Consider the following 21,549-nt stretch of genomic DNA (forward strand, 5'->3'; position numbering starts at 1 on the left):
ACGGATGGGATTAATAAGTGAAGATCTAAGAACGTGCAGTGTACAAAGCCCTTCTCAGTGGCCAGCTCCTTAGTCCATCTCTGGTCTATCTTTCCCATAATGACTTAATTGCCTGGCTGTAGATGACAGTGAGTGACTGTTCTCTCTATGGCCTGTAGAGGGTGGTAATGCTGCTGAGAAGCTCTCCTCCTGAAGTCCGGTTGTCTCTGTGCCGTCCTGCTCCAGGTAAATACACATCTGGACAGGGCAGATAACGTAATCCAATTAAAATGTTTACGCAATTTTTTTTGCATTTATGAGAACATTTTATCTTTCACACTAAAAAGTCCAATGCAGTTTTTACCACAATATCAAATCATTTCTGGGTAACAATTTAGTATCTTACTGTGACTGTTTTGAATTAAAATGGTCAAAAACAAACAAAAATAGATATTTTTTTGCAAAAAGCTCATTCTCAAGCAAGAATTCTTTGTGATTGGTCTAACGTTTACAAAGCCCCACCCATGCAAAACAAGCTGAAATGTCAGGCTTTCTTTGCAAACAGCTCTTACCTTAAATGGGTATTGTCATCATTTTCACAATTTCACAGTATTATTCCAATGTGGGAATATACAGGCAACTGTCAAAATAAAGGAGACACCAACATGAAATGTCTTAATAGGACATTGGGCCACCATGAGCCAACACAGCATCAATGCACCTTGGCATCGAATCTAAAAGTGTCTGGAACACTACTGGAAGGACGTGACAACATTCCATCATTTGGTGTTTTGTTGATGGTGTTGGAAAACACTGTCTCAGGCAACCGCTCCAGAATCTCCCATAAGTGTTCACTTGGGTTTAGATCTGGTGATTAAGACGGCCATGGCGTATGGTTTACATCGTTTTCATGTTCATCATACTATTCGGTGACTACTTGTGCCGTGTGGATGGGAGCATTGTCATCCTATGGGGGGTTTAGCCAGGGTAGCCAAAATAATGGCGCAAATAATGGTCTGTTCAGCATTGTTATATACTGAACAAAAATATAAACGCGACATGTAACATTTTCAAGGATTTTACTGAGTTACAGTTCATAGAAGGAAATCAGTCAGTTGAAATAAATTCATTAGGTCCTAACCTATGGATTTCACATGACTGGGCATCGGCACAGCCATGGGTGGGCCTTGGAGGGCATAGGCCAACCCACTTGGGAGACAGGGCCACCCACAGCCAATCAGAGTATGTTTTTTTCCCACAAAAGGGCTTTATTACAGACAGAAATACTCCACAGCCCTCCACTCTCCTCAGACGATCCTGCAAGTGAAAAATAAAGATGGAGGTCCTGGACTGGTGTGGTAACACGTGGTCTGTGGTTGTGAGGCTGGTTGGATGTACTGCCAAATTCTCTATAAACGACGTTGGAGGCGGCTTGGGCATTCCTGCAGTCAGCATGCCAATTGCACGCTCCCTCTAAACTTGATACATCTGTGGCATTGTGTTGTATGACAAAACTGGACATTTTAGAGTGCCATTTTGTTGTCCCCAGCACAAGGTGCACCGGTTTAATGATTATGCTGTTTAATTAACTTCTTGATATGCCACACCTGTCAGGTGAATAGAGGATCTTGGCAAAGGACAAATGTTCACTAACAGGGATATGCATACATTTGTGCATACAATTTGAGAGAAATAAGCTTTTTGTGTTGATGGAACATTTCTGGGATCTTTTATTTCAGCTCATGAAAAATAGGACTAACGCTTTACATGTTGTGTTTATATTTCTGTTCAGTATACACGATCCTAAGCGTGATGGGATGTTAATTGCTTAATTAACTCAGGAACCACACCTGTCTGGAACCACCTGCTTTCAATAAACTTTGTATTCCAAAAAGTAATTGTTTCCATTATGTTGTCAGGAACCTGTATACAGTGCCTTCAGAAAGTATTCAGACCCCTTGACTTTTTACACTTTTGATTACGTTACAGCCTTATTCTAAAATGGATTCAACAAAAATGAATCCTCTGCAATCTACCCACAATACCCCATAACGACAAAGCGAAAACAGGTTTTTAGAAATGTTTGCAAATGTTTTAAATGTAAAAAACGGATACCTATTTCACATAAGTATTCAAAACATTTTCTATGAGACTCGAAATTGAGCTCAGGTGTTTATTATGCTTTAAGACATTTCTACAACATGATTGGAGTCCACCTGTGGTAAATTCAATATATTGGATATTATTCTGAAAGGCACATACATGTCTATATAAGGTCCCACAGTTGACAGTGCATGGCAGAGCCAAGACCAAACAATGAGGTTGAAGGGATTTTCCGTAGAGCTCCGAGACAGGATTGTGTCGAGGCAAAGATCTGGGGAAGGGTACCAAAACATTTTTGCATCATTGAATATCCCCAAGAACACAGTGGCCTCCATCATTATAAAATGGAGAAGTTTGAAACCACCAAGACTCTTCCTAGAGCTGGCCACCCAGCCAAACTGAGCAAGCGGGGAGAAGGGCCCTGGTCAGGGAGATGACCAAGAACCCGATGGTCACTCTGACAGAGCTCTAGTGTTCCTCTGTGGAAATGGGAGAACCTTCCAGAAGGACAACCATCTTTGCAGGAATCCACCAATCACACCTTTATGGTAGAGTGGCCAGACGGAAGCCACTCCTCAGTAAAAGGCACATGACAGCCCGCTTGGAGTTTGCCAAAAGGCACCTAAAGGACTCAGACCATGAGAAACAAGATTCTCTGGTCTGATGAAACTTAGAACTCTTTGGCCTGAATGTCAAGTGTCATGTCTGGAGGAAACCTGGCACTATCACTACGGTGAAGAAGGGTGGCCGCAGCATCATGCTGTGGGAATGTTTTTCAGCGGCAGGGACCGGGAGACTAGTCAGGATCGAGACAAAGATGAACGGCACAAAGTACGAGATATCCTTGATGAAAACCTGCTCCAGAGCGCTCTGGACCTCAGACTGGGGTGAAGGTTCACCTTCCAACAGGACAACGACCCTAAGCACACATTCAAGACAACGCAGGAGTGGCTTCTGGACACGTCTCTGAATGTACTTGAGTGGCCGACCCAGAGCCCGGACATGAACCTGATCGAACATCTCTGGAGAAACGTGAAAATAGCTGAGCAACAACGCTCCCAATCCAACCTGACAGAGCTTGAGAGGACCTGCAGAGAAGAATGGGAGAAACTCCTCAAATACAGGTGTGCCAAGCTTGTAGCATCATACCCAAGAAGACTCGATGCTGTAATCGCTGCCAAAGGTGCTTCAACAAAGTACTGAGTAACGGGTCTGAATACTTATGTAAATGTGATATTTATATGTTTTTTATAAATTAGCAAGAAGTTCTAAACCTGATTTAGCTTTTTTATTATGGGGTTTTGGGTGAAGATTGGGGGGGGGGACTATTTAATCAAATTTGGAATAAGACTGTAACGTAACAAAATGTGGAAAAAGTCAAGGGGTCTAAATACTTTCCGAAGGCATTGTATACTGTAAAACACTAAAACCCTGTTTATGACCACGCTGCCTCTTTAATAAAGTTGCCTTTTTATTCCTTGGCCATAATATCAAACTGCATGTGTTTGTATTTTTCCTTCCTTTTCCTTCCATTTTGATCTCTTCCAAGGAATTCTGCCTCCCATTGAAACATTGCTTAGCACCTGAGTGATGTAACATCACAGTACGTGAGCACCAATGGATGTTCAGGAATATACTTCTCGAGAGACAGACAGGAGATGTTCAAGGAGCAGGACAAGTGGAGATCTGTCCAGAGGAAAGGGCAGGACAGGTGGAGACGGTCAGTACCAGCGCTACAAGATGTATCTCAAGATACCTCATAATGTCAGATTCCGTTTTAAAGACTGCAAAAATTTGACCTGAATAATTGTGAAATTTGCATTTTCAGCATCACTGCATTCAATGAGTCAGAGGTGTTGCGTGAGTCCCCCCGGCAGACAAGAACCAACTGCGTTAAGCAGGAGGCGCTGCTTAGGGCAATTCGTGAAGTGATGAATATGCTAAATGATGGAAATCTCTTTTTATTTAGGTAAGTAGGAGTTAGTTCAAATCAAAATCAAATCAAAAAATGTTTTTTACATGCGCCGAATACAACAGTGAAATACTTACTTACAAGCCCTTAACCAATAATGCCGTTTTAAGAAAAAATAAGAAAATAGAAAAATAACAAATAGATAAAGAGCAACAGTAAAATAACAGTAGTGAGGCAATATACAGGGGTTACCTGTGTGTATATATACAGTACCAGTCAAAAGTTTGGACACCTACTCATTCAAGGGTTTTTCTTTATTTTTACTGTGTTCTACTTTGTCGAATTTCATAGTGGTGATGTCTTCACTATTATAACACATGTGGAATCATGTAGTAACCAAAAAAGTGTTTAAAAAATCAAACTAGATTACAGTTTTTTGATTCTTTGAAGTAGCCACCCGTTGATGACAAGCTTTGCATACTCTTGGCATTCTCTCAACCAGTTTTACCTGGAATGCTTTTCCTACAGTCTTGAAGGAGTTCCCACATATGCTGAGCACTTGTTGGCTGCTTTTCCTTCACTCTGCGGTCCAACTCCTCCCAAATCATCTCAATGATTGTGGAAGCCAGGTCCTTCTTGATCAAATAGCCCTTACATAGCCTGGAGGTGTGTTGGGTCATTGTCCTGTTTAAAAACAAATGATAGTCCCACAAAGCGCAAACCAGATGGGATGGCGTATCGCTGCAGAATGCTGTGGTAACCATGCTGGTTAAGTGTGCCTTGAACTCTAAATACAGTGCCTTGCGAAAGTATTCGGCCCCCTTGAACTTTGCGACCTTTTGCCACATTTCAGGCTTCAAACATAAAGATATAAAACTGTATTTTTTTGTGAAGAATCAACAACAAGTGGGACACAATCATGAAGTGGAACGACATTTATTGGATATTTCAAACTTTTTTTAACAAATCAAAAACTGAAAAATTGGGCGTGCAAAATTATTCAGCCCCCCTTAAGTTAATACTTTGTAGCGCCACCTTTTGCTGCGATTACAGCTGTAAGTCGCTTGGGGTATGTCTCTATCAGTTTTACACATCGAGAGACTGAAATTTTTTCCCATTCCTCGTTGCAAAACAGCTCGAACTCAGTGAGGTTGGATGGAGAGCATTTGTGAACAGCAGTTTTCAGGTCTTTCCACAGATTCTCGATTGGATTCAGGTCTGGACTTTGACCTGGCCATTCTAACACCTGGATATGTTTATTTTTGAACCATTCCATTGTAGATTTTACTTTGTTTTGGATCATTGTCTTGTTGGAAGACAAATCTCCGTCCCAGTCTCAGGTCTTTTGCAGACTCCATCAGGTTTTCTTCCAGAATGGTCCTGTATTTGGCTCCATCCATCTTCCCATCAATTTTAACCATCTTCCCTGTCCCTGCTGAAGAAAAGCAGGCCCAAACCATGATGCTGCCACCACCATGTTTGACAGTGGGGATGGTGTGTTCAGGGTGATGAGCTGTGTTGCTTTTACGCCAAACATAACGTTTTGCATTGTTGCCAAAAAGTTCAATTTTGGTTTCATCTGACCAGAGCACCTTCTTCCACATGTTTGGTGTGTCTCCCAGGTGGCCTGTGGCAAACTTTAAAGGACACACTTTATGGATATCTTTAAGAAATGGCTTTCTTCTTGCCACTCTTCCATAAAGGCCAGATTTGTGCAATATACGACTGATTGTTGTCCTATGGACAGAGTCTCCCACCTCAGCTGTAGATCTCTGCAGTTCATCCAGAGTGATCATGGGCCTCTTGGCTGCATCTCTGATCAGTCTTCTCCTTGTATGAGCTGAAAGTTTAGAGGGACGGCCAGGTCTTGGTAGATTTGCAGTGGTCTGATACTCCTTCCATTTCAATATTATCGCTTGCACAGTGCTCCTTGGGATGTTTAAAGCTTGGGAAATCTTTTTGTATCCAAATCCGGCTTTAAACTTCTTCACAACAGTATCTCGGACCTGCCTGGTGTGTTCCTTGTTCTTCATGATGCTCTCTGCGCTTTTAACGGACCTCTGAGACTATCACAGTGCAGGTGCATTTATACGGAGACTTGATTACACACAGGTGGATTGTATTTATCATCATTAGTCATTTAGGTCAACATTGGATCATTCAGAGATCCTCACTGAACTTCTGGAGAGAGTTTGCTACACTGAAAGTAAAGGGGCTGAATAATTTTGCACGCCCAATTTTTCAGTTTTTGATTTGTTAAAAAAGTTTGAAATATCCAATAAATGTCGTTCCACTTCATGATTGTGTCCCACTTGTTGTTGATTCTTCACAAAAAAATACAGTTTTATATCTTTATGTTTGAAGCCTGAAATGTGGTAAAAGGTCGCAAAGTTCAAGGGGGCCGAATACTTTCGCAAGGCACTGTAAATCACTGACAGTGTCACCAGCAAAACACCATCACACCACCTCCTCCATGTGGGAACTAAACATGCATAGATAATCTTTTCACTTACTTGTCTCACAAAGACATGGCGGTTGGAACCAAACATTTCCAATTTGGACTCATCAGACCAAAGGACAGATTTCCAACGGTCTAATGTCCATTGCTTGTGTTTCTTGGCCCAAGCAAGTTTCTTATTATTATTGGTGTCGCTTAGTAGTGAGTTCTTTGCAGCAATTCAACCATGTTGAGATGTGTCTGTTACTTGAACTCTGTGAAGCATTTATTTTGGCTGCAATCTGAGGTGCAGTTAACTCTAATGAACTTATCCTCTGCAGCAGAGGTAACTCTGGGTCTTCCTTTCCTTTGGTGGTCCTCATGAGAGCCAGTTTCATCATAGCACTTGATGGTTTTTGCGACTGCACTTGAAGAAACGTTCAAAGTTCTTGAAATTTTCAGCATTGACTGACCTTCATGTCTTAAAGTAATGATGGACTGTCATTTCTCCTTGCTTATTTGAGCTGATCTTGCCATAATATGGACTTGGTCTTTTACCAAATACCAACCCTACCTTGTTACAACACAACTGATTGGCTCAAAAGCATTTAAATTAGCTTTTAAAAAGGCACACCTATTATTTGAACCGTGTTCCGGGTGACTACCTCATGAAGCTGGTTGAGAGAATGCCAAGAGTGTGCAAAGCTTGTCATCAAGGCAAAGGGTGGCTACTTTGAAGAACCTCAAATATAAAATATACTTTTATTTGTTTGGCAGTTTTTTGGGGGGTTACAACATGATTCCATTTGTCTTATTTCATAGTTTTGATGTCTTCACTATTATTCTACAATGTAGAAAATAGTAACATTAAAGAAAACCCCTTGAATGAGTAGGTGTGTCCAAACGTTTGACTGATGCTCTATATTCAGATCAAGTCAATGGCCTTTTCTCTTTTCCTAGATTATTTTGAGTACCAGGAGAGGCAAAACCCTTCCAGAAAAACCACATGTAGCTTCATGTTATCACATGTTGCTTTACTTGTTGTCACATGTTATCACATTAACTTCCCATAAGATGAAAATGTGTTTTTTGGAACACTTCATGTGTTCACGTTAAATGAATGTGGTTTTTCCGTAAGGGAAGATGTGGTTGGACTGGGGCAGTGGTGTTATACAGTGTTAACCACTGACAACAAGGAGCGCTCTATTACACAAGCTCAAGTGGATTGAAGGTCGGGGGAATTTATTCACCATGGCTTTGTGAACTGTATGGTTTTGCCTGATGCGGATTTGGTTTCAGTTCTGTGGTCAGTGGCACAGAAAGACAGACCGGATGTACCGCGTACAAAGAGAGAAAGGGTACACGGTTGAAGCGCTATGGTCACATAGGGAGGCCTGATAAAGAAAGAGTACGTAACCACAGTCCTGCTTTAAAGAACACCTCAATGTTCTGTCCTGCACAGTTCAGTATATCCCCCTAATAGTGTTTGTGAGTGTTTGTGAGTGGAGATCAGGTGAAGTCCTGTACTTAGGGCAATACATCACATTCATTTAAGGTCAAACAGAACAGAGCTCTTACAGAGTGATTGGCAGTCTTTCTCTGCCTGGTAACATATGCACAGGGCTGCGGGACCTATACTGTTGCCCTCTTATACTGTCGCCCTCTTACAATTTAATATTATATATTAACAGTATAGAATATAGACTGTAGGATGATTTCATACAGAAGGCACCACAAATGCAGTGCATAATCAAAGAACAGGTAAGAAATGTACCTCTTATTTAACCCATGAAGCTATTGTCCACTGGGTGGCAGCATAGAGCTAAAAAAGAATCCCCTTCCACAGTCGCTGTCCCTATATCACCCCTCCTGTGCCTCAAAGCCAGGTTGGTTGGAGAAAGTCTTCTAAATATTTCTCACTAAGAAGTAGTTTTGCCTATACGTGATGGTTAGGGGATACTTGATATCAAATATAGAGTTTTGGTTTGTGATTGATCTTTGCCTCTCTCTTCACAGACGGAGCTACCGAATGTAATCTGGTGCAAAGGGATGACTCCCCCGGAAAGCACATGAAAACATCTGTCATAAACTTTACTTTACTTTACTTTAATGAACTCCTACCTTCTGTTTAGTCATAAACCTACTGTAGGATCACACTGATTCTGACATGGGGCCTTATAGCCACACTACATGATGGGAAGGCTACTCAGTGACATCACCCTAAATTAGTAGCAACTAGCATGTGTAGCATGTGGAGGTTTTGCTGTGACACAAGCAGAATGAACACACCTGTCAAAGAGGCAAGAAATAGTGACATTCGATTCTGTTATTTTTTCTGAATTCTACAGTCTTAAACTCTTCTGAATATCATCAGTGGTCTTGCCTTTGTGAGTGTGTGTTTTGTGAGTGTGTGTTTTAACTGGAGAACCCCCAAGTTAACCCACCGGGAGGTACAGTGGCTTGCAAAAGTATTTTGGGGGTGGTTAGTATCATTTAATTTACACAACTTTGAAGATGCAAAATATTTTATATTGTGAAAAAAACAAGAAATATGACCAAAAAAACTGAACTTGAGCGTGCATAACTATTCACCCCCCCCAATACTTTGTACAGCCACCTTTTGCTGCAATTACAGCTGCAAGTCTCTTAGGGAATGTCTCTGTAAGCTTGGGACATCTAGCCACTGGGATTTTTGCCCATTCTTCAAGGCAATACTACTCCAGCTCCTTCAAGTTGGATGGGTTCCTGCTGGTGTACAGCAATCTTTAAGTCATACCACAGATTGCTTTAGCAGTATGCTTAGGGTCATTGTCCTGCTGGAAGGTGAACCTCCGTCAGTCTCAAATCTCTGGGAGACTGAAACAGGTTTCCCTCAAGCATTTCCCTGTATTTAGCACCATCCATCATTCCTTCAATTCTGACCAGTTTTTCATTCCCTGCTGATGAAAAACATCCCCACAGCATGATGCTGCCACCACCATGCTTCACTGTGGGGATTGTGTTTTCGGGGTGATGAGAGGTGTTAGACGTAACATTTTCCTTGATGGCCAAAAAGCTCAATTTTAGTCTCATCTGACCAGAGAACCTTTTTCCATATGTTTGGAGAGTCTCCCACTTTTGGAGAACACCAAATGCGTTTGCTTATTTTTTTCTTTAGCCATGGCTTTTTTTCTGGCCACTCTTCCGTAAAGCCCAGGTCTGTGGAGTGTACAGCTTAAAGTGGTCCTATGGACAGATACTCCAATCTCCGCTGTGGACCTTTGCAGCTCCTTCAGGTTTATCTTTGTTCTCTTTGTTGCCTCTCTGATGAATGTCCTCCTTACCTGGTCCCTGAGTTTCAGTGGGCGGCCCTCTCTTGGCATGTTTGTTGTGGTGCCATATTCTTTCCATTTTTGAATAATGGATTTAATGGTACTCTGTGGGATGTTCAAAGTTTCTGATATTTTTTATAACCCAACCCTGATCTATACTTCTCCACAACCTGTTTGGAGAGCTCCTTGGTCTTCATGATGCCGCTTGCTTGGTGGTGCACCTTGCTTTGTGGTGTTGCAGACTCTGGGGCCTTTCAAAACAGTGTGTATATATACTGAGATCATGTGACATGTCATGTGACACTTAGATTGCACACAGGTGGACTTTACTTAACTAATTATGTGACTTCTGATTGGTTGCACCAGATCTTATTTAGGGGATTCATAGCAAAGGGATACATATGCACGCATCACTTTACCATTTTAGATTTTTTTTAAACAAGTTATTTTTTAAATTCCTCTTTACCAATTTGGACTATTTTTGTGTATGTCCATTACATGAAATCCAAATAAAAATCCATTTAAATTACAGGTTGTAATGCAACAAAATAGAAAACGCCAAGGGGGATGAATACTTTTGCAAGGCACTGTACATGAATGTGTTTAACATCTACAAAGGTGTGTTTGGAAATACAGTGTCTTCAAGATGATGTTCTTCACCACCAGTCAGCCTTCAGACTGGCTTTGACCTCCAGAGTAGAATGAACGGTGTGTACCCCCCCTTAGGGCCGAGTCGATACAAGCCAGAGGGTCATCCTCTTTTGGGGGTCTGGATACGGGTGGAGATGAACTCCTCTCCCCCCAACCAGGAACCCTTCACCTCCCCTCGTAAATAAGGGTTCCTGTATTTCAGGTGAAACCCGCCATCGGTTGATCCATCTGGTTCCCATTTGGACTCGTGTTCCCTTGCAAATGATCCCAAATGTTTCTAATTACAGCGGCCCAATGGCGGCACGCAGGCCTGCTCGACAGAGTGCCCGCTGTTCTCTCTCGTAAACAATATAACTGTCCCGGTGTAGTCGTGTTACACTCCTCGATCAGGTCACTGGTTCTCCGTGATGTCTGACTGTCAGTGGAGTGGACACTCGTTTCTCCCACACACCCCTCTTTCTCTACATCTCTTTTTCTCCCTCTTTCACATTTCTGTTTCTCACTGTCTCTCAAGCAGAGGTAACCTGGGACACTGTTCTCCTCCACTCTTTTCACTGACATTGAACCAGAGCAGAGGAGAAGGCAATCAGTGAGTTTTTGGGGTGTTCTCTGTGGTTAGATGAATCCTCCGCACTGTCCTCCATTCATGCCTCATCATCCACAGCCACTGACAGTGAAAGGTAATTTAATAATGAGGTCATAAAAAAAAGCTAGAGGATTCCAAGGTGGTTTGGTGAATTGAAGTGGTAGAGTCATTTGGGACAGGGTTCTGAACGTGACTCTCACCAAGATCATGGAATTCAAAATCTCCTACTCGGTCTATTTCCCGTGGTGGCTCAGGAGTTCTATCCAGGCTAAAGTTGCAGACCTGAGTTTTTAAAGTAACTGTGCAGTAGAAATCTCACTTTTAAAGTTAATATTCTGTTAACTCATACCCAAATAACGTTGACTCATCCTATTCTTGTTTTTGTGGCCAAAAGCATACATTGAAGAAAGAAAAAAAACACTTTAAAAACCCTAACTCAAACTTTTAGCTCAAACAGAACGTTTAAAATAATGCTTGCTATTTCCTCATAGAGGATGATGTCATCCTGAGGAGGATGAGCTGGCCAGTCAGTGGTCTACTCGCATTCATATTTTTTACCCACCGGTATACGCCCACACCATTTTGGTGGTAGGATACACTCACACCATTCCAATACAGATAAGTTGCTTTTTTTAGCATACTTATACTTTTTTTGGAAGGAAAACAATTTCACTCCTATTGTAATTCATTATAGGTCGTATTTCATAAAAATCTGGAAACACTGGACAGTTCCTTTTAATACTATTTATCCACAGCAGGTGTATAAATAGCAGCAGTCATGACAGAGTGTGCCAACCTTGCTGCTCCTCCAGAAAAGCAGAGGGAAAAAAACATGGACATGGTGTTGCAGTCTGGCAGCTCTGAAACCTTCTCCCTCTATATTATGAGAGATTGTGAAAGATTCACTTTTTCCACAGCTCTGACGCACAGTCCAGCCATCCCGCCACCCATCCATGATTGCATGTGTTCCGCTTGAGTCTTTTGATGTGCTTCTCACTCCCAATTAAAGTGACTGTGCTAATGTGTTAAGTGGCGTGCCACGATTTAAAGGTAGACTCTATATATTATTTTTGAGAGGACTTCAAATTCATCACCTTCGGATGCCCGACCGGCATGGAAAAAGCCACCCGTCAGAGAATGTGAGTGAGAAATCACAAATGTGGAGTTATAATTCGAGTGGGAAAGGAAATCCTAATTGCGATTATATCCTGACCAGGTACTTGATACTGACAATCAAAACAGTGCTAATTGTACATTATGAGAGTTAGCCCGGCCAACTCATAAAGTCTCTGAAGCCTTCCAGCTTTGAGGGCGTCAGAAAAGTACAAAAAAGAGAACGATATATCAGAGGGGCTGTCAAAGAATGTTTAAAACGGACCAGTGGAAGTGTGTAAAATTCAATGGCGTTGTGGCTGAATAGGCGGGAGAGGGGAAAAAAGGGCGGGAGAAAGCTATACAAATGGGCGTAGTATACAAAGTTAACATGTTGACATTGTTCTCCGTGTGAGGTCCCTCTAGTGACAGCCCAGTAACACACAGGAGAGCTATTCAATACGGCCTATAACACAAATCCACATCGTACGTCTCTCCACTTTAGGAAACGAAAACAAAGTCAAGAAAAGCCTGGGTGTTTTGTGCAGGGCAGACCCTGTTTCGGTATTGTGTAGGTGGTTGGTCGGGGGATGGGGTGTGCTGCGGGGGAGAGAAGGAGGGTGACAGCTTTGAATGATCTTTTTGTGTTTTGCGCTGACTTCTGTGTTAAAGGCTTTGGCGCACAGAGGGGTTTCTTTTTTTTGTCAACTTGGCGATAAGATTTTCAGACGGGTTTTCAAGCCTGTAGTTATATTTTACACAGTCCTTTCCCTTCCCCCACAGAAAAATAATAGTAAAGGTCTTGGAATCTGTGAAGTCTTTTGGATACTGTACACCTTGTTTTTCATTTTCACTCGCCTCCTCTTCCTGAGGAGAAACATCTGCAGAATGGATCAAAGGGCCTCAGGGGATGGAGGTTATTCCCATCACACAGGAGGTGCTGGAGGTGAGGTCAAAACCCTGAAACACGGGCCTCAGTCAGGGCGAAAATGCTGCCGTTACCTGAAACACGGGCCTCAGTCAGGGCGAAAATGCTGCCGTTACCTGAAACACGGGCCTCAGTCAGGGCGAAAATGCTGCCGTTACCTGAAACACGGGCCTCAGTCAGGGCGAAAATGCTGCCGTTGCCTGAAACACGGGCCTCAGTCAGGGCGAAAATGCTGCCGTTGCCTGAAACACGGGCCTCAGTCAGGGCGAAAATGCTGCCGTTGCCTGAAACAGCCATTGTGGATATGGAGAAGTGGCTTGAAGTAGAAATGGACCTTTACCACAGATTCAAACCATTCCGTTATTAGGTCATTATATCTGACCCTGTTTCAGTGGTTAAGGGCCAATTCTATCTTCTCCAGTGATGGGCACATCCTGGAAACCATCCTTCTAGTAACTCTAAACTCGACATAAGTGCACAATCAGTGTTTGGTTGGGCCTCTTTCTTTTCCTCTCCTGTGATTTATGCCATGCCTGTTTTCCACAGTCACAAGCATAGAGCTGCAATCAGATGTTAGGGTTGTGTTGACTCTCGCTGCGACGCAGGAAGCCAAGTACAGTAGAGCATTGCATGGGGACCTTAAAACACTGGGTAAATGGGGAGAACTCCCAGTTATATAAAACATGCTCCATTGCTACCATATGGTGTGTATCTTCACAGACCGGTCCAGGTTTATATGAGAAAATGTGCAAAGGAAAATAATCAAGGTGGCTGTTGTCATTTTACAGTATGTGGAGAGCGGTGGAGGCTGCTATGGGGAGGTTGGCTCATAATAACCGCCGGGATGCAGTGAATGGAATGGTATTAAACACATTCATTATTATGAGCCATCCTTCCCCTCTGCAGCCTCCACTGGGAGAGAGAAGACATAAATCATGTCAACTCAGTAGAGGATGCCATGTCACTATAATTTGGGTGATAAACACATGCACATACACGCACACCCTCCCAGGCAGGCCACAGCTGGTCAATTCCATCCACCATCCGCTGGTTCTGCTCCCTTCCACCTCACCCTCTTGGTTCTATACCATCTCTACAGGGTAGTATCACCCAGGACCCTGGCAGACAAACGTGGACCTCCACACCCCTCCACAGCCGTTAATATCAGCCTGCATGAAACGCAGCAAGACCACAGTGCTCCAGCACTGCTTTCACAAGACCTTTCTCGATCTCTCTCTCTCTCTCTCTGCCTCTCTCTCGCCGTCTGCCACTCTCTCTGCCTCTCTGTCTCTGCCTCCTTTCCGTGTCAAAGAGAGCCGGAATGCAAACAAACAAAGTCAAATGAAATACATTGTTTTTCCTCCGATCAGAAACACGAGAGCCTCAGAGAAGCTCGGAGGAGAAGAGAGGCACGCACTGGAGGAATTTAACAACGCCTCAGAGCTTCAGTCCGGGCCTCTTTTATTTGACTGTAAGATAATGACATTGAGCTCAAATAATCCTTTATATCCTTCCTCCAGTGCTCCCTCTCTCCTTCTCAAATGCTTCCCCCAGGACAAAAGCAGGGCATGCCAGAACTGTAAATTATAGCTCTGTCTGTCCATCTCTCCTCATAAACGTATATTTGTACCCATAAAGATTCATGCCGGTTTCCATTGGGACTGTTTTTGGGTGGCAAATATCCTGGCCTTTATAAATCATGGGTCCCATCCATTTAATGGAACAGTGATGGATGAGAGCGGATGGGTGAGTATCAGACCGCTGTCTTGAGCTACAGAAGAGGAAGTGTGGCTAATCGGAGTTGACCTCCGTCCGGGGTCATATTGTCTCCACCTGGATGCAGCCATGCAGAAAGCCACAATGAGGACCACATCCTTTGGAGAGGAGACAGAGGATGTGAATAGATCACTGTCAACACAAGTCTAATCCACCAGATGTCAGCAGTGCATTCACACTCGCACTATATTTCAACGAAGCAAACCACTCAGCAACTGCTCACAACCAATCAATGTAGGCAGGCATAACATATTGCTGTAAAGTCCTCTGGCGCTGTGTGATAGATTATTCAGTCTCATAGAGTTACTGTCTACAGTTAGAGTTGACGCATGCACTTTTAGCATTCTTCTACTGTCCGTGGTGATGTGCAGTATTTGGCAAGATATTCGCAATGTAAATAGAGGAGGTCTCGTTAACGATGTGGGGCCATGGAGGCAGGACCTGTGTGCGTGTGTATGTTTGTTTGCTTTTTGACATTTCATGACAGTCAGCAATTTAAAATGCCCAGCTATGTGGTCTCTTCACTTACCATTTGATATTCTGAGCACAGACAAACGGAAACAAATGAATGTTCTCATTTTCACATTGTCTCAAGCCTTGATTTTCTGTTTTCATCCTACTTTTTTTGTTTAATCAAGTTTGTACTTCCATCATTACGATTTGGAGTCAATAAAACTTGTTTTCAACCACTCAACAAATTTCTTGTTAACAAACTATAGTTTTGGGTAAGTGATTTATGACATCTACTTTGTGCTTGACACAAGTCATTTTTCCAACAATTGTTTACAGACAGATTATTTCACTTATAATTCACTGGATCACAATTCCAGTGGGTCAGAAGTTTACATACACTAAGTTGACTGTGCCTTTAAACAGCTTGGAAAATACCAGAAAATGATGTCATGGCTTTAGAAGCTTCTGATAGGCTAATTGACATCATTTGAGTCAATTGGAGGTGTACCTGTGGATGTGTTTCAAGGCCTACCTTCAAAAGCAGTGCCTCTTTGTTTGATATCATGGGGAAATCAGCCAAGACCTCAGAAAGAAAAATGTAGACCTCCACATGTCTGGTTCATCCTTGGGAGCAATTTCCAAATGCCTGAAGGTACCACATTTATCTTTAGCAACAATAGTATGCAAGTATAAACACCATGGGACCACGCAGCCATCATACCGCTCAGGAAGGAGACACGTTCTGTCTCCTAGAGATGAACGTACTTTGGTGCGATAAGTGCAAATCAATCCCAGAACAACAGAAAAAAGGACCTTGTGAAGATGCTGGAGGAATCAGGTACAAAAGTATCTATATCCACAATAAAAACGAGTCCTATATCGACATAACCTGAAAGGCTGCTTAGCAAGGAAGAAGCCACTGCTCCGAATCCGCCATAAAAAAAAGCCAGACTACGGTTTGCAACTGCACATGGGGACAAAGATTGTACTTTTTGGAGAAATGTCCTCTGGTCTGATGAAACAAAAATAGAACTGTTTGTCCATAATGTTATGTTTGGAGGAAAAGGGGGAGGCTTGCAAGCCGAAGAACACCATCCCAACCGTGAAGCGGTTGCTTTGCTGCAGGAGGGACTGGTGCACTTCACAAAATAGATAGTATCATGAGGGAGGGAAATTATGTGGATGTATTGAAGCAACATCTCAAGACATCAGTCAGGAAGTTAAAGCTTGGTCGCAAATGAGTCTTCCAAATGGACAATGACCCCAAGCATACTTCCAAAGTTGTGGCAAAATGGCTTAAGGACAACAAAGTCAAGGTATTGGAGTGACCATCACAAAGGCTATGCTATCTCAATGCTATCAAAAATGTGTTAGCATAACTGAAAAAGCATGTGAGAGCAAGGAGGCCTAAAAACCTGATTCAGTTTCACCAGCTCTGTCAGGAGGAATGGGCCAAAATTCACCCAACTTATTGTGGGAAGCTTGTGGAAGGCTACCCGAAACGTTTGACCCAAGTTAAACAATTTAAAAGCAATGCTACCAAATACTTATTGAGTGTATGTAAACTTCTGGCCCAATGGGAATGTGATGAAAGAAATATAGGCTTAAATAAATGATTCTCTCTACTGTTATTCTGACATTTCACATTCTTAAAATAAATTGGTGATCCTAACTGACCTAAGATAGGGGATTTTAACTTGGATTAAATGTCAGGAATTGTGAAAAACTGAGTTTAAATGTATTTGGCTAAGGTGTATGTAAACTTCCCGACTTCAACTGTATCTAGACTTGGCAAAAAAATATATTGAAATCAAATATTTTTATGCGTTTCAACGTAAAGCAAATTTTAAGGATCCCAGTCCTGTGCTTTGCTTCAAGCTCCAACGGAGTTGACAGATTTATTTTCTATATGGTGGACATGTAGCACCGCCTATGCCTCCTCCACCTTAGAGCAGATGTACTGAAGGGACTTCAGTGTAGAAGTTCAGCGTTGTCGATTTCTTGGAGCATGCCTGTGATTTTCATGGCACGAGAGGGATGCATGTTCGGAATTCAAGGAAACAGACACAGAACCAGAATCCTTTTTATTTTCCACGGAGGAGGCTGTCAGAGGCTGGAGATGTGAAGCCATTTGTAGAAGTGGATTACTAACATCGGCTGGGTAATTGCAGTGAGCTTGCGTAGTAGAACTGTGTCTGCCCTGGATCAAGAATTGGGTGACCATCCACTGAGAAGTCACATGGTTCTGGGCCTGTGCAGAATTGTTCTGGGCCTGTAGATTAACACGTTAGAATAAACCTATATGTACAGAACTCCAGTGGTGAAAAGGGGACCCAATTTTCATACTTGAGTAAAAGTAAAGATACCTTTTAGAAAAGTGAAAGTCACCCAGTAAAATACTACTTGAATAAATGTCTAAAAGTATTTGGTTTAACAATATAAATCATTTCAAATTCCTTATTTTAAGCAAACCAGACAGCACCATTTTCTTGTTTTATTTACGGATAGCCAGATCAGCAGCAGTAGGGATGAGCAGGGATGTTCTCTTGAGTGTGTGAATTGGACCATTTTCCTGTCCCGCTAAGCATTCAAAATGTAACTAGTTCTTTTGGAGTAAAAAGCACAACATTTCTTTAGGAATGTAGTGAGGTAAGAGTAAAAGTTCTCCAAAATATAAATAGTGAAGTAAAGTACTGATACCCAAAAAAATAACGTAAGTAGTACTTTCAAGTATTTTTACCTAAGTATTTTACACCACTGTGGAATTCTTAATAGGCATCACTCAAGTTTTAATTACACAAAAGTGTAAAAAAAAAAAAGCCATTATGTGGCAAAGTAGATGAAGGTAGGTGTTTTGAATAGAGGCAGAATAGAGGCCATATGAGGCTCCTGGAATTGGAGATGGAAAGCCAGCTGCAGCAGTTGGTTTCATACCTGAACTGTGGCTGCGACTGCACTGGGAGGTTGCTTCACCAAGAACTTGGGGGCCTTCCACAGAGAGGTTATCTGTGGCCTGGACGCTGGCTTTGTGAACGTTCTGGAAGTGCATACTTGCAGTGAGGCTTAATATAGCTGCACTGTGGTTGTGTCTGAATGCTTGACTATGAACTGGGTGGACATTCGCTGAGAGAGCATCTGGGGCTTGGGGGTTGAAGGACGTGTGGTGTTGGGAACATTCTGAAAGTGCTGTGGCCAGACACCCTAGTTCTGTACCTGTGCCGTGTGATTCTGCGGCTGTGCAGTGTGGTTCTGCACCTGTGCAGTGTGGTTCTGGGCCTGTGCAGTGTGGTTCTGCACCTGTGCAGTGTGATTCTGCGGCTGTGCAGTGTGGTTCTGGGCCTGTACAGTGTGATTCTGAGGCTGTGCAGTGTGGTTCTGGGCCTGTGCAGTGTGATTCTGCGGCTGTGCAGTGTGATTCTGCGGCTGTGCAGTGTGGTTCTGGGCCTGTGCACTGTGATTCTTTGGCTGTGCAGTGTGGTTCTGGGCCTGTGCACTGTGATTCTTTGGCTGTGCAGTGTGATTCTTTGGCTGTGCAGTGTGGTTCTGCGGCTGTGCAGTGTGATTCTGCGGCTGTGCAGTGTGATTCTGCGGCTGTGCAGTGTGGTTCTGCGGCTGTGCAGTGTGGTTCTGCGGCTGTGCAGTGTGGTTCTGCGGCTGTGCAGTGTGGTTCTGGGTCTGTGCAGAGTATGTATGTGTACCAGAGCTATCTCTTGTCTTGCAGTGGTCATACGTTCCTACACTCAACACAAGTCAGAAGGGCCACATCCCTCTGCTTTGTTAACAGTTTTATCTTACCTTTCTTTAACTAGGCAAGTCAGTTAAGAACAAATTCTTATTTTCAATGACTGCCTAGGAACAGTGGGTTAACTGCCTTGTTCAGAACGATAGATTTTTACCATGTCAGCTCGGGGATTCGATTTTGCAACCTTTCGGTTACTAGTCCAACTCTCTAACCACCAGGCTACCTTGCAGCCCCGAGATGGTGGAGATGGTTTAAATTCCATCGCCGTTTTTCAGGTGCGTATGTAGTTTGTATATACTACTTTCAATGAACAACGCCATTACCCTAATACGTTTAAAGCAATGATTTTTTTAATTTTTTTTTACATGAATTCAAATCCAGTGTCACTGTATATGAACCAGTAGATGGTGCTGGTGAGTCTTGTCTGCTGGGCGCACCATACAGTACTGTACTGTACAGTCAATCTGCCTGAGACCAGGGAGCCTCATGCATTACCACAGCAGAAAGACAAACCATCAGATGCCATTAGTGGTTATCCATTGAGGGCCAAGAGTGCAGGGAGAACTGTCAAGATGGGATTCTATTTCTCAGTTTATCCCGGGGCTGGACACTGTGGTAGGAATACACCCATTGTGTGCAATCCCATATGGTAATTGTGCACCTGGAGATTATTTGACACTTTTTTTGCAACAGTTGTAGCTATATACTGCAGGCCTACTTGTGAAGCTCTTCCATGGGAACTGGTTCTGAGAGAATTTCGACGACCTACTCATTTGGAGAGAGTTGCAGCAGCAAAATATTTTGTTGATAAATAAGTACATGTCAATGTCATGTTTCTATCCAAAGATTGAGAGAAAGTTTTTTTTAAATTCCCAGAGCTCCAGTGGCTTCCAGAAGTCCAAGAACAACACAAATAATAGCCTCAAGAGGAGAGAGTACTGAGAGACGGCCGTGTCTGTCCGTTTTACACTCGGAATCTTACTTACTGCAAAAAAAAATGTTCCTACTTTTAACAGCAAAGTGCTTGGCTTGAACACTCACATTTATTACCCACTCTCGCTGTCCTCTGAACTCCGTATGAAGTTTCCGAAACTGCAAGCAGTAATAGAATAGTATATTTCCATGACTGCTCTTGTGACAACGACCGTGGAACTGGGGATATGAGGGTTACTCTTCCATTGGCCCAGTCTCTCTCTTCCATCTGCCATTACCTCACTGTAATAATAACACCATTATTCTCACTAACTAAGATTCCATCCTCGGGCTTTGATGACAGTTGCAGCTCCGCTTCACTTTCTAGATGGTGTGTCCTTGCCAAGAGAAAAAGGCCTCTGGATATGTGGAGTCTGCTGACATTTCAGGAGAAATGTGTCAAGTCCTTTTCTCGTGATGATGAATTCCGTGCCTTCTCCAGGTGCCCGTGTGGAGTTTCATCATCATTTCATTAATCAGACCTCAGACGAATTCATCCCCCCCCACCCTGTTGTGATGGCTCGGGTTATGATCTTTTGTTTCCACAGAAACAGCACCTCGAGGAGTATTTGGGCTTCCGTCTGTGACTGCTCCCAGACCCCTAACCAGTGAAGAGATTTCAAGTGTGACCTATGGAAAATACATATTGATGTTGGTCAAAAAGGATAGGCCTTTATTGTCTTATAGGAAATCGAAGGAATTACCGAGGCTTGTGGCTTCTCTCACTGGGAAAATGGTGGAGGAGAAGAGTGATTGAACAGATAAGACCTCGTCCAACCCAAAGGTCAACAGTGATATATCCCCCGCAGTATGATCACATTATGATCCGAGGGGGTTTTACAAGTCATTTTGGGTTTACAAGCATTCATGCTCAGTATTGTTGTCTGTTTGGCTGAACTCTTTGCAACATGGGTTTTGAATCATGATTTTCATGGCTCCGAGCGACGTTTTGGACACATCCAGCATGGAGAAGTTAAGGGGGTTGTGTGAGGAAGGAGAGAGAGTTGCAGCAAATGTATTCATCCGTTCAGTCGAAACAGAATGAAAAATACACACTTCAACCTGACAATTTTGATGTAAGAGCCACCGTTTTGCTCATGTAAAAAGACTCAAAGAGAGGACGTTCCTAAAACTGTTTCTTTATTGTTTAACTACACCTTCTTCCTATGGAGGAAGCCACAGCCATTCATTAGCTGGTGTGGCTAATCATTTATGGAATGGTATTTACACCTTCAATATGGGGCCATTAGCAACTGACTCGCGCAGGCAGCTCAGCAGGAGAGGACAGGGCTTTGTACGCTGTTGTTATCCAGGCAACACACACGCACACACTCTCCCTGAGCATGGGTGGTCATGGGGCCACTACAGCCCTAACCAACACCCGGGTCCTTGGCACACCTCCCACAACACAGACACATCCCCGCTGCTTGACAAAAACGGCTCCAAATAGTTTTTGTCTTCTGATTACATACTCCCATTCCACAAGCTGTGCTTTGGTGGCTTGGAAACAAAAGTCATATTGATGGCGGACATTTGTTAGGGTGTACTGTAGCATTCCTTATGAAGGACGGCTTTATGCACAGCCAGTCCCATACAGCCATCTTTAA

The 21,549-nt window shown here is 43.0% G+C and overlaps 1 protein-coding gene across 1 annotated transcript in view; it reads left to right on the top strand.

Annotated features, from left to right (window-relative positions):
* LOC112224209 (FERM and PDZ domain-containing protein 2-like) overlaps positions 1-8,795 on the top strand; it is a 46,808-nt gene extending 38,013 nt beyond the window's left edge. The window contains exons 26-29 of the mRNA XM_042306155.1: positions 159-225; positions 3,632-3,802; positions 3,911-4,051; positions 8,448-8,795. Coding sequence (XP_042162089.1) covers positions 159-225; positions 3,632-3,669 — 105 coding nt within the window. The 3' untranslated portion in view covers positions 3,670-3,802; positions 3,911-4,051; positions 8,448-8,795. The remainder of the gene's footprint in view (positions 1-158; positions 226-3,631; positions 3,803-3,910; positions 4,052-8,447) is intronic.
* Positions 8,796-21,549: the final 12,754 nt, after the last annotated feature.

Source organism: Oncorhynchus tshawytscha, linkage group LG25 (genome assembly GCF_018296145.1).
Source record: "Oncorhynchus tshawytscha isolate Ot180627B linkage group LG25, Otsh_v2.0, whole genome shotgun sequence".
Lineage (NCBI taxonomy): Eukaryota > Metazoa > Chordata > Actinopteri > Salmoniformes > Salmonidae > Oncorhynchus > Oncorhynchus tshawytscha.